This window comes from Oryzias melastigma, linkage group LG6 (genome assembly GCF_002922805.2).
Source record: "Oryzias melastigma strain HK-1 linkage group LG6, ASM292280v2, whole genome shotgun sequence".
NCBI classification, from domain to species: domain Eukaryota; kingdom Metazoa; phylum Chordata; class Actinopteri; order Beloniformes; family Adrianichthyidae; genus Oryzias; species Oryzias melastigma.
Genome location: NC_050517.1, coordinates 16,928,941 through 16,942,497, shown reverse-complemented (window position 1 = coordinate 16,942,497; position 13,557 = coordinate 16,928,941). Strand labels below are relative to the sequence as shown.

Sequence of the window (13,557 nt, the reverse complement as noted above, 5' to 3'; positions counted from 1 at the left end):
GAGAAAAAGAAATGTCGGCATAAAGAGATCAAGAAATCAACAGCATTTCATTGCAAGCGCGTGTTACATCTGGGTTAGATGCAGTTGGGTTCAGTGTTAAATTGCTATAACAGTTATCAGGCATGACACCACAATTAACAACATTTTGTTGTCAAACAGATAATATTAAGTGATTAGGCTATTAAGTTATTTTAAGGCATTTTTACCAATTGAAAAAATAAAGCAAAAACAAAGCTAAAGTTAACAAGTAAGTTATTTTGCTTAAATGTTACTGGTCCAGCCCACTTAAGATCAAACGGGTTGAATGCAACCCCTGAACCAAAATGAGTTTGACACCCTGATGCATACCCTAATCCTTTACACAAATCCATGTCGTGTTTTCCTGCAGACCTTGACTCTGATCCAGAGTTTCTGTGCAGCACAAAGAACTGAGGCCTTCCTTTGACTCTGCAAAGCCTTTTGACTCCACTTTTCAAACAACTTTGGAGCACTTTGCTCTTTTTAGATTTAAACCGTTCCAGAAGTTATAGAATCTTTTTTATCTCTCTTTCAAAATTAAGATGTAAAGAAGAAGCTGTTTGGAAACTCAACTGGACACTCTGTATTTCTCTACAACCACATTCCTTAATTTTTTTCAATCCTTTTTGGCAGAAACTGATGCTTCTTCCTGTTCACGTGACGCTGAGACTTTCAAGGTATGTTTGTTTAGAGCGGTGACAGTAACCAATCAGCTTTCTTTGAGCTTATGAAAATGTGTTTCATCTATTTGGATGACTCTGATTCAGTCAAAGCATGTGACACCTTTGTGTCAAAGTACACAGTGTGTAGACATTAGTGATTTTGCTGAAGTGGAAGAACACTTTTTTTGTAGCTCCTTTAACTACAGTTCTGCTGCTCTTTCAGCTGAGGAGTCCCTGCGTGAGTGCGGAGGGATCACCACCTTCGCCATGTCCTCTGATGTGGACCCATACATCTTCACCACCGACGCTTTACCCTTGGATCCCCGTTTCCTTCCTCCCTTGGCGAACGGGCTTTTGGGTTGGCGGGTGTTCAACAGCGTCTTGCACATGGGTGGCGTCTACAATGGAGAGGGTGGGCACTGCCACAGGGCGGATGTTCCCTGTCCTGTAGCTGTGAAGGCTGAGATGGAAGATGCTGTTCAACACATCTACAGCTTAAACACCAACACAGGTAGCATGGAGATCTGCTACTTCTGATTTAACAAAAAACAAGGGTTAAATAATGGACTTATTTCTTTTTTTTCCCCCAAAACTATCCAGGGATTTTCACCCACACCCTGACCTCAGCTAACGCAACAGCCTCACAGTCCCTATACTGTCACAGATTCTACCCAAACATTATGGTGATGGAGGTTCTGCTGGAGCGCCAGGTGACCTCCGATCAGCCGGTCTCTGTCAACCTGGTCAGTTCATTCACCCCTCAAAGCAAAGACATTGTTTTTGAGACCGGCCCTAGCTATAAAGGAGGAAGGTAAGGGTCACAGTATAAGCTTTCCAACATACAAGTGTTAGACTCGCGACGTTTTCCTGTTCTATCAGCTACATTTTAGGACAGACGTCAACGGCCGAGTTCCCGGGAGGATCCTGTCCTTCTGTGCACCTAATCTGGACACCTGTGCCCCCTACTCTGGTGCTACCACCGGAGCAGAGCCAGGGTCGCTGGGGCTTCATCCTGGTCGTGGCCAACAGTTTGGACTCTGCTCAGAGCAGCTACGATGAGGCCTTGGGCCTGATGGCGACCGGCGACCTGCGTCCGTCTCACGAAAAGGCCTGGAAAGAACTGTGGCTACAGAGCAAGGTGGAGGTATCGGGATCAACTGATCTCAACAAGGCTCTGATCGGCTGCATGTTCTATCTCCTCAGTGCCTTCCCATCCATACATGACGACTCCAGATCTTTTGGAGGAGTCAGTCCCGGCGGGCTGTCTAATGGCGGGGACGGTCAGGATTACTGGGGCCATGTTTTCTGGGATCAGGTGAAGCTAAAGGCAATAAACTGTTATTTTTACCTTGTACAGTGGCTTGCATAATATCCAAACCTTCCTGTAATAGGACATTTGGATGTATCCTGGGATAGCCCTCTTTTACCCCAAGTTGGCCCGAGCAGTGCTGGAGTACAGGGTGGGGACTGTAGATGGAGCTAAAGACAACGCGCAAAGGCAGGGCTACAAGGTAACTCCAGGGCGACAAGGTGACTCAAACCGTTCTGTGGTCTCACCATCAACAGTTTTCTCCCTCATTAACCCTTTTATTGTGTACGGGCCAAAATTGACCCATTTTCATACTTGAAAACGGGTTAACTCTGGAAAGTAAATAAAGAGGCAATGTTGGATGAAACACTAAAGCCAATCACAGACGCAAACTTGCAGATCATTTCTACACATTTCTATTACAACATAATCAGCTACTTGCTGCCAGTTAAATGGATCAAATGTATTCAACCAATCAGAACCTATATCTAACCAACCATCGGGTGTATTGGATAGTTCTGGCTGGAAACCAATAGTGTGTGGAAACGAACTTATATAATCCCACTCCGGCTCTACAATACCATTCCCCTTACACAAATGATCAATTTCTGGTTAATGACTTATTAGCAGATAGTTATACTTTACCAGCACAGATGCAGGTCATGAAGAATCCTTGCCATGGTGGTCAGCTCTCGTTCTTGCAGAAATAATACTGGTTTTTCAGTTATTTTGCGATAATTCAAGTTTTTAGTTGCTTGAGCTTGTGACACGTGATCACTGACCTGAAACTGGAAGTGTTAAATGTTTGCAACAATATGTTTTATAATCATTCTAAAGCATTCACTTCCTGTACTGATGCAGTCATTTGAACTATAACAAACTCCACGTATTTACTCCTGAATTAAGAATAGTATCTTTTGAAGTTTTTTTCTTCTTGGGACAAATTCCTAAAATTTTTTTATTTTAACCACACAAACATGGAGGTGGTTTTCATCTTAATATTTTTGAAAAGTTGAGAAATTTCAACATTGCTTGATTTGTTTTTGCTGCCTTTTATGACTCCAACATCACATGACCAAAGAAGTTTGAATTGAACAATAAAAAAATTACAAAGAAAGAGAGAAAATGAATGGTCGAGCCGGGGTGGGATTATATAAATTCGCTTCCTCCCGCTCCCTTTCAAACGATCTAGATGTAATTCAATGTGATGTGTTTTTTTTTCATGTAATATTCCTGATTTCTTGAAATAAACCATTTCATTCATTCATTCTAAATTATCTAATCTTATTGTTTGGTAACGTTTAGCTCCACATGTAGATCTGAACTCTGATGTTGTCCCCGCAGGGGCTGAAGTTCCCATGGGAGAGTGCCGTTTCTGGGAGAGAGGTGTGTCCGGAAGACATCTACGGACAACAAGAGATTCACATCAATGGAGACGTCACGCTGGCTTTCCAACACTATCTCTACCTCACTGAGGTTTTCAAATTCACCTCTAATTCACATCTTTTTTTTAACATTGTGATAAGAGAATTTCTACATCTTGCAGGATCTGGCCATGTTCAAAGAAGGGCGGGGCAGCGAAGTCGTCTACGGCGTCGCTGATTACTGGGTTTCCAGAGTGAAGTGGAACCCGGATGACCAGATGTATCACCTCTTAGGTAAAGATCACTCCATCATAAGATGGAAAAGCAAGAACATGTTTAAATTATAGTAAGTTATGAACTGAGACAGTCGTTTTTTCATGCTTTATTTACACAGTTGAGATGACCTTTCAGGAAAAATTGTAGCTAATTTATTTAACTTCAAGTTAAACTTGAGTCTATTTATAACAAAAAAGAAGAAATATCCTTAATTTTTATGCAAGAGAATGGATTTTTGGAAATAAAAGCTCCATATCTCTTCTGTAATATCCAGGTGTCATGCCCCCTGATGAGTATTACTACAATGTCAACAACTCTGTGTACACAAACGCAGTGGCCAAACTCAGGTACTGGTACCAGTTTTTAGACATCAGCTTACAAATGCCAGTTTAATTCACAATTCTTGTGGGTTTTTTAGCCTGCAGTTTGCAGTTGAGCTGGCCGATCTTCTCCAAGATGCTGCACCGAAAGAATGGCAGGAAGTAGCAGAACGCATAAAAATCCCTTTTGACCAGGAGTCCCAGTACCATCCTGAGTTTGATGGCTACACCAAAGGTGAATACTGACACACCGCTGACCATGATTAAATGATCAAGAATTTGGATGTCATCCATGTTTTGTTTTGAAATCTGGTGAAGGACACCCGGTGAAGCAAGCCGACACAGTCTTGTTGGGGTATCCTCTTGGTCTTCCAATGCCTCCAGAGGTTAGGAGGAATGATCTGACGATGTATGAGCAAGTAACTGATCCTAACGGCCCTGCGATGACGTGGGTGAGCCATGCAAAGTGTTTCATTCTTAAAAAATAACACATTTATAAGGAAAATGGGAAACCACCAGCAGCACACAGGATCCCCTCATTGTTTCTAAATTACCTTCATATATTAAAAATAATATCTAATGCTTTGAAATTACATTTTAAAGTGCTTAGTCCGTAGTCTACCTTTTTAAAATCCCACTCAAATCATATTTTGATTTTTTGTTCCAAGTGGTTTTTTTATTTAACTGTTTTTAGGCTAAATCAAAAACTCTGCTACATTTTCTTAGATTGACAGAATGACAGAAGTTAATCAAAAAATAAGATGTGGCCCGGAAGTAAGCGTCCACTGATATCCCATCATCCTTTTGTTTACAATTTCTACTGCTAGTTTAGAACCTCTCACAACCCCACGCTTACATTAAGTAAGAAAAATGGTGAGCAGTATCAGATCTCTCCAGCCATACAGTTTTTCAGCTCAAAAATTAAGAATTTAATGTATATTTTTGTCTGCAAGTGGATGCACCAGAATGGAGTGGACCAGTGAAACTTTTACCTGCCTGTTTCAGTTGCTACATCACAACTAAGACCATTTTCTAAAAGCAATTTGTTTATCTGCTCCTGATTCACCATGATTTGAATTAATTTGAATTAAGATTCACTCAGAAATGATTTTATGTCCTCCATCACAAGCAAAATGCTAAAGGAACATGATTTTCATTGGAGTGCGTCTTTAAAACCTGTAAATTGTAGCTACAATGCATACCCTCATTAGAAAAAAAAGTTAAAAAAAAAACCTTCTATTGACTCATGAATCTTTGCATTTATTGCTTTTTTTATTTTAGGGTATGTTTGCTATTGGCTGGCTGGAGCTGGGAGAAGCTGAGAAAGCTCAGCTTTTACTTGAAAAGTGCTTCAAGAACATCCAGGGGCCATTCCAGGTATCCTCTGCAAGCATTTTCTTAGAATTACAACTATTATTTATTAAAAACCTGTCCTCACAGGTGTGGAGTGAGTCATCGGATGGCTCTGGCGCCGTCAACTTTCTCACGGGTATGGGAGGATTTCTGCAAGCGGTGCTGTTTGGTTACACCGGATTCAGGTTAGTGATGAGTCCTCCCACCAGTGCCGAACCATTAAACGTGATTTAAAGCCTTTCATTTGTTCACCATTTTTTAAAGAGTTCAGAGGAACTGCCTGGCCTTTTCCCCACTACTTCCAAATGACATAAATGAGCTGTGTCTTCGTGGAATGAACTATCTGGGCAGTAAGATGGACTGGCTCCTTAGGAAAGAGGAAGTCTGCATCATACTCCGAGAGCAGGCTCACGGCGCTGACGCAATTCATCTGCAGGTGGTTCTAAAAGAGTCTGGCATGAAAATCCCTCTCACACCAGGTAGAGATCCTATCATGTCAAAAATAATTAATGCTTTCACATCATTTTAATTCATTCATTTATTTGCTCACACTCTTCTCAAATGTCATTTCAGGACAACCTGTAACTTTTCCTCGGCAGCCTGGTTCCATTTGCAAAGTGGAATCTGCAACTTCCTGCTGGCCCTTCTGAACCAAGATCATTGTTACTTTGTTACTCATTGTTACTTTATTCATCAGGAAAAGGTAACATGTAGATTGAGTCACTTTATTTTATATATATCTTTGTGTTTTGTAATATCACATCTGTACCTTTCAATAAATCAACATCAAAAAAGATTCGGAATAAGAATATTCTTCCTCAAATGTTTTGAATTTTAGAATGCATCCTGTAAATGTGGTTACCAAAAATGTCAGTTGCAGTTTTGAGGTGTGCTAACAATACACATGTAAAAACCTGTAAATAGGATGACAGAAATTTTACGAAAATGAAAACAAAAAAAAGTAATTATTGAACATAAATATACATGTGCTGATCTATCAATTTCTATCTGTTGGTAGATATATGTTGGTTGCTTTTCAGAGACTTGATGACTAAACCATTATTTTACTTGGTGGATATGTTGGTGTCTTTTTTTCTCTCTTGTGATCTCTGTTCAAAACGTCCTGAAATGTTTACCCCAGCATGCAACTTGTTATGGTTCTTTTGTAAGAAGCTCGCCCTGTTTGTCTTTAATCAGCGGACTAACAGTGGAGTTGTGTTTTACACATAGTTGTCGACTAATTCTGTACACCTGGACTTGTTCTCTTCCGGCTTAAACAACTGCAGCCTCCTCAATGAATGACTTACCGTGGGCTCTGAAGTCGGTGATAAAAAAAAAAGAAAAAAAAAACCCCACAAAAATGTACACTAAAATTTTAAAAAGAATTAAAAGCCAATATAAACTTCTGTACCAGATGATTCTTAATCAGTTCTGCTATTCTAACATGATTTGGACCAACTGGATCTAAAAACGTAAAATCTATTAAATGAAAATAAAAAGATACACTTAAAAATTGACTCAAATTGGAAAAAGTATCAAAAGCTAATGTAAACTGCTGTTCTAGATAGTTCTTAGTCAGATCTAATATACTAAAGAGATTTCTACCAATTTAGTCTAAAAACCTAAAAGCTATCGAAGAAAAACTTTACAATAAAATTGACTAAAATTAGAAAAAGCATCAAAAGTTAATGAAAACTGCTGTTCTGGATAGTTCTTAACCAGTTCTACCATTCTAAAGTGATGTGGACCAATTTGGTCTAAAAACCTAAAAGCTATTAAAAAAGTGATAATTTACACACAAAAAAATGACTAAAATTAGATATAGCATCAAAGGCTAATGTAAAGTACTGTACCAGATGATTTGTGATCAGTTTTACTATTCTAACATGATTTGGACCGATTAGATCCAAAAACTAAAAAGTTATTAAAGGAAAATGAAAAAATGTATACTTATAAATTGACTAAAATTATTTTCAATGTTTGGTCAGCAGTAACCCTCATGGATGGTCTAAGGCGCTTCATGCTAAATAACTGGCTGTCACAAAGATGGACAAACATCATCCAATTAGTAATGTTTCTTCTTTGCTTCTTTTTCTAAAACTTAATTTAGATTTTTGAAATTTATTTTTTGAAGCATTTCCTTTTTCTTTTCTTTTTTTTTATTATTTTGGTTTGTGGAATTTTGATTTCTAAAACTTGATGTTTTTTATTATTTGTTTTGCTTTTTTAATTGTTATTGAGATCTTTATAAGGTTTTGTGTTGATGAATTTGTTTATGTGATTTAACCTTCAGGGCCACCGTAGTTGCCCCTAAAACACCAATAATGTCGAAGTGAATAACTGGCATTTTGGCTTGCCATAATCTTCCACCGTTCACATAATCACCGTGAATCAACTGATTCTGACGTGATGAAAATTTTATTTTCAGGCTTTGCTCCAATATACAAAATATTACTAATCTAGAGCGCTTGTAGACATATACAGTCAATAAGAACGCTGCTGCATGAAGCAGCTTTTCTCCGCGTCAGTGTCCGCTGATAAACGTGGCTTATGCAAACCCCTCCTCTACACAGCGTGAGGCTTGTACTCCGCTTCAAAATTTGCTGGATTAACGTTAACGGTTGAAAAGATTCTCGGTTAATGGTTGAAAAGACAAAGGAATGTAGATAAACACTGGAGCTAGAGTTCAGCTGTTAAGGAATATAGACCCTTTTCATGGTGACGTCAGACAAAATGGTTACAGGGCCAGAAACAGTTATCTTTAGTTTTCTCCTCACAGAAAACCAGGCGCACTGGTGTGACCAAAAAAAATTTTTTTTAGGCATACAACTGAAAAATCCAGTCGCAAATGCTCACTTTAGAGCCCTGTTTTATATTAAAAAATATATATAATTATGAGAAAAAAAAGTTGTTATTTTAAAGGGCAAAAGTCATGCTTTTTTGAAAAGTATAGTTAGGTAGTTGTGTAAGCCTTCATCCACATTATGCTCAGATTAAATCCATCAATGCAGCCATTTGCTGCCAGGCTTTAGTATAGGAATGTGAGAGCCAAAACGCATTTGGACCTTAACAACTTTACTACTGACGGCATAAATGGCAGGCCCGACGGAAATCTGGAAAAAAAATTCTACCTTCAAGGAAGAAAGAGAGCAATAAAGATAGGGAACAAGCAACCACAGATCGTTCTGAACTCCTTTTTTTTATACAGTAAGCACCATCTTTTGTAAATATTCTACACAAAAAACAGCTTCAATGAATGTTTATCCTGTTCGACCCACGACCTAAAGTGTGTTTTGGATTTTTGACCCCTGTGCGATTGAGTTTTACACCCCTGCTCTACAGTCATAGAAACATCTACCTTCATCTTCTCCAGGCCCTCTAAAGTGTTGTGGCTGCAGCCTGCAGAGTCTTCTGTTGAGATTTATGTTCCTCTGTATCAGCAAGCTAAAAGTGGGAGAATAAGTCACGCTTTAAAATAAAACTTTTCAAACAATTCATTATTTTTCTTTAGTGTAAAAGCACAAGGTATTATTCTTAAAAGGTGCTAAATGGTTTGAAATCCATGATTTAAATCTAAATATTTTTCAAAATCATTTTTAAATATTACCTTATGACTTCTTCTGACGTGATCGCAAGTGTTCACAAAATAAAAGTAAATTAAAAAGATTTTAAATGAAATGCAAGAAAAAGTCAAAAACTCATTTTTTCAGCTAGAGGGAAAGAATTTGGAGGGTGTTTAATTTGTAAAAAAAATTGATCGTTCAATATCTGTGCATTTTTAAGCACCAACCACTAGAGGGAGCTGGTGACCAGCAACAGAATTTCCACCTAAGTTGAAAAGTCCTTTGAATCAAAAGTTTTTTCTGCATTGTCTTCCACCACACAATGAAAACTGACCTCTGCTTCCATCATCAAGGACCCCACCCACCCCAACAAGGTCTGTTCACTCTCCTTTCCTCTGGCCAGAGGTACAGGGGAGTTCCAGACTCAGGACCTCTTTCTTTCCCTCTGCCATCAGACTCCTAAACAGCTTACATGAGTCTGCAACAACAGACTGCACCTTGCACACCTGGATTATTTATCATTATGGGATTATTTATCATTATTATTGCAGTTTTTTCCTACCCAGAAGTAAAACCACTCGATTCCTGAGGCTCTGCCCGCCGCTCGCTGCATGTGGGTGCCGCCCATTTCATGACGTCACCCAAGAGCCGGCAGCCTGTCTTCGTTTCTCCCACGAAAATAAATATTCAATTTTTTTCAAAAATGGATGCACGTACCATATATCTTCACTTAGTAGGCCCAACCATTGCTACACTGGTTAAACACAAATACACTCAGTGTCTGCACAACTGTGCCCGACAAGGGTTGAGGGTGTTGTAACACTTGTGCTATCCTAGGCATGTTTACATTAAAATACTTTTTTTAAGGATATTTTATCTTCACTGATGTCCATGGCAGACATAAACTCCTGTCCACCTTTGTCCACTTTTGTCATGGAAGGGATAACCCGTCGGCACTAACTCCTAAAGAGTCAGACTCGTAAACTACTATATTTCAATTCAATTTTATGGCTGCACGCTCTCACAGTGTACCGCTAACAGAGAGAATACTGTCCCATTCATTTAACTGCAGCTAGCGGTTCGCCGCTAAGCTAGCACCAGCTTCCACTCAGAACGTACTTGATTTTGCTGCTTCGAGAGTCAGGTGAAGTTGGTTGTTGTTGAGTCTCTGTCGGTAATCCTTTTTATCCACATGTTCTGCAAACTCCAAACGTTTTTTGTTGACAATCTCTAAACTTAAATGCTAGAACGAAAAACACCGGCAAACAGGAACTCGCGCTTTGAAGAGGGAAAGGGCGGGGGGCTGTGTTTTTCTGCATTTTGATTGGTTGAACTGTCGATCAGCCCGGCTTTGTTTGGGTGTTGGGCCGTCGCCACACATAGACCGCAGCGCGGGCTTTATCTTAACTACTCTTTTCTGAATGTGGAAATGCCGCTCGCGCATCCTAAAGTCCTGAGAAACCGTTTAAAAAAGTTTTTAGGTCCATGTGCAGATATTTTGCAGATGTGAATGCAGCTAGTGACACAATCGACACTCCTGTGGTCTACAGCACGCATGCGCCGTGAAAACAAACCGCCCAGTGGGAGTGAGGCTTAACTGAGAGGAAAACGAAACGCTCACCAGAATTAACAGTCCGTACTGTACTACTCTTTACCGGACCGGACCGGACTGGACTGCTCAATGGAAGCAGGGTTAATTTCTTAACATTTCTTGCTTGTCGGATTACGTCACGTGTTTCCCAGCATGCATCGCGGCTCAAAATTAATATTTTTTTTAAGAAAAAAACATTTAAAGTTATATTTATTTTTCTTTATATTTTATAAAAAAAACATTTAAAGTTATATTTATTTATTTTTCTCTCTTGTTTTTATTTACAAGTAACAAACATATCATATATAATTCAAATTTGCCAATTAAAATCTTGGAATTAAAACCTCTTGTTTGCATGCAACCTCAGAATGCAGTATTTAAATAGAGATCGGCGACAAATGCTCTATCGGTGAGATCTGGCTGGCAGTGTGTCACAATACAATTGACGACGCTTAGAGTTCTGGTTGATAGCTGTAAGGAGGGAGGTAGCATGGTTGACTGGGCTGTAGGCAGGAAGGACGGCAGGGTAAGCCATGGTAACGGTAACGGGAATGGCAAAGATAAGACAGGCAATGTAGTTCACATCAACATATAGTAACACCTATGTTAGAAAGTCAGGGTTAATATAGGCCACACATAGGCTTAAAATACAACACTTAGTAGGCTGTCCTTCCTCACTGCCAGTCCCTCACCAACATTTTCTTATTGTTAAACATCTCAGAACTTGTAGTTGGAAAAGCATCCATCAAACGAATATATCATACATTTCAGAACTTACATTCTAGTTGGAAAACTCAAATGCCTCCATCAAACTAATATATCATCTTGATTCCTGTGCCAAATACTGCCAGAGTCCACCCGTTCCTCTCTTGCCAGCACAGAGGGGTCGATGCATGCTTTCATTCTTAGTCAGTTAGATTATTGCAATGCCCTGCTCTCTGGTTTATAAAAAAAAATCTCTTTTGATTGTATAATTATTACAGAACTCAGCAGCATGATTTCTGACAAGGACCAGGGGGTGGGATCACATTACACCAGTTTTAAAATTGCTACATTGGCTCCCTGTGCGTTTCAGGATTGATTTTAAAGAGCCCTACCAAGAAAATTCTACTTTTTGAGATTTTAAATGCATTTTACTGTTCATTCTTCACTATAAAGAATCCCATTATAATCCATATATCTTCCAGTTGTGTCCTCTTCAATAAATTCTAGCTCAAATGGTTTCCTCCAAACATGTCTTTATAGAAACTTAATTGATGATTATTCTAAAACTTAATCTTTCCTTTGAGACTAGACAATAATAAATCTGCAACGGAAATATGAAAAATATGTCCTCTAAAATTATGTACATCTAAAAAGGTTTGATGATAAACAACATAGCAGATTTTTTTTACTATTATTATGTTAGATAAAAGAAAAATTTTCTGCTGAGAGAAGTCACTGTTTTAGGATCTGAAATCATAATACCACTTTCATGAAATCCACTTCAATATTTCTCACTCCCTTCTGAGTGAGCATGCGTGGGCAGAGAACAAAAAAAAGAAAGAGTCAAACTAATTCACAATTGGTTGGTTCAAATCTGCGTGGCGCTTTAGCTCCACCTTAAAAAGACGTTTGCTTTATACCACTGTTATTCCGTTACCGCCCGTTTACGCTCCCCACACGATTCGCTGTTATTGTTTCTGATGTAAACACCGCCCCTCTGGAGAATACGGTGAACAAACCAGGTAGCAACCACCATTGTTGAGCTTTGGGATTGGCTGAAAAGGTTTGAACTCGATCTAAACGGTTTCAGCGGGTTATTGTGGAGGAGTACTGTTGAACGAGACGTATATGTAGCCGGGTTTGTATATTTGAAAACTATTCAAGTGTTAATGTTACAACGGTTACGAGGAAGATTTAGCTTTATGGAAATGCGCAGAAACGAAGATAATATTTTTGTTCTAGAAATCTAGCGCTGAAGGAATTTATTAAGGCTCGCTTAACTGTTAGCTTTGTAACCTGACGTTAGCGAGGTAGCTAACGTTTGTCATTGTTTTTGGTAATAGCAAACTAGTTGAGGTTAGTCTTATTGATGGTGTTTGGTGCTTGAGATTATAACTAAAGGTCTTAGTTTTTTTTCTAGTCGATATTAACCTCGGTTAGCTAAAATGCTACAAGTTCCTTAGCTTACTTGGTTATTTGAAACGACGGTGAAAACTTGTCTACCTGTGATTCAAATGGATGTTTTGTGTTTCTAGTATGTTGGTACGTTTTATTCTACGAGCAGTCACCATCAGGATCATACAGTACTTTAAACTTGGTCATGGTTTTCCTCTTACACGAGTGCCAGATTTCATGTATTTACTGCGAATTTGACTTAAGTTTTATTTTAACTTTATATATATATATATATATTCACGTTTATCTGAAAAGATTAGAACTCAATAGAGTTAAATGAGCTTCTAAAATAATTTTAGCTCTAATTCAGTACATCATAATATTTACACTGGTGGAAAATGTAGATTTTTTTTAAAAAAGCATATGCAAGATAGAACACAATTCATGATTTATACAAGTAAATAAAAACTAACATTTTCTTTCATATATATATTTTATCAGTTTGCTTTCAGGTCACCCAGATGAATTCTGTGTTATTATCAGTACGCCCCTTAATGCAAATGTTTGAGGGCAAAGCAAAGGAGTTCATTAATGAAATCGACAATGTTCACATGGTTTGGCTGGAGGAGATCCAGCAGGAAGCCAATCGAATTTTTTCTCGGTGAGATAAACTTTTTTCTATATCGTCTTAGTTTTGCATGTTTTTATTTTGTAATAAAAAAAAATCTATGGTGTTTCTTTTTTTATTTTGCTGTTATTTTTATTTATTTTTCTTATTATTTCAGAGATTTTAATGCCGCTCCAGAGTTGATGCCAAAAACGCCATCACAAAAAAAGAACAGTCGAAGGAAGCGTGTTTCTTTGGGGCGTCAGGAAGAAAATCAAACGAGAAGAAGGTTAGTTGTCTAAATTATTGAGATTAAAAAAAAATTGTACCGTATTTTCCGGACTATAAGTCGCGGTTTTTTTCATAGATTGAATGTCCCTGCGACTTATACTCC

The 13,557-nt window shown here is 38.5% G+C and overlaps 2 protein-coding genes across 2 annotated transcripts in view; both read left to right on the top strand.

Annotated features, from left to right (window-relative positions):
- Positions 1–382: 382 nt before the first annotated feature.
- On the top strand, positions 383–6,378 carry pgghg (protein-glucosylgalactosylhydroxylysine glucosidase). Its single transcript, XM_024282669.2, has 14 exons — positions 383–695; positions 904–1,191; positions 1,281–1,491; positions 1,560–1,995; positions 2,072–2,191; positions 3,334–3,465; positions 3,536–3,647; positions 3,904–3,976; positions 4,048–4,184; positions 4,268–4,401; positions 5,231–5,326; positions 5,390–5,487; positions 5,567–5,781; positions 5,876–6,378. Exons 2-14 carry the CDS (start codon positions 948–950, stop codon positions 5,950–5,952), a joined length of 2,085 nt encoding a protein of 694 aa, XP_024138437.1. The 5' UTR covers positions 383–695; positions 904–947; the 3' UTR covers positions 5,953–6,378.
- A 5,795-nt stretch (positions 6,379–12,173) lies between these two features.
- The window catches only part of LOC112152860 (inner centromere protein), an 8,939-nt gene continuing 7,555 nt past the window's right edge, over positions 12,174–13,557 (top strand). Inside the window, exons 1-3 of the mRNA XM_024282670.1 lie at positions 12,174–12,299; positions 13,058–13,217; positions 13,342–13,452. Of these exons, the coding sequence (XP_024138438.1) occupies positions 13,078–13,217; positions 13,342–13,452 (251 nt within the window). The 5' untranslated portion in view covers positions 12,174–12,299; positions 13,058–13,077. The remainder of the gene's footprint in view (positions 12,300–13,057; positions 13,218–13,341; positions 13,453–13,557) is intronic.

What these genes read in the sequence shown, in the direction of transcription:
- pgghg (XM_024282669.2), top strand. Translation starts at nt 948, where the DNA reads ATGTCCTCTGATGTGGACCCATACATCTTCACCACCGACGCTTTACCC. An exon ending in AACGCAGTGGCCAAACTCAG is followed by an intron (nt 3,977 to 4,047) that starts GTACTGGTACCA and finishes TGGGTTTTTTAG; the next exon opens with CCTGCAGTTTGCAGTTGAGC. An exon ending in GTTTGATGGCTACACCAAAG is followed by an intron (nt 4,185 to 4,267) that starts GTGAATACTGAC and finishes AATCTGGTGAAG; the next exon opens with GACACCCGGTGAAGCAAGCC.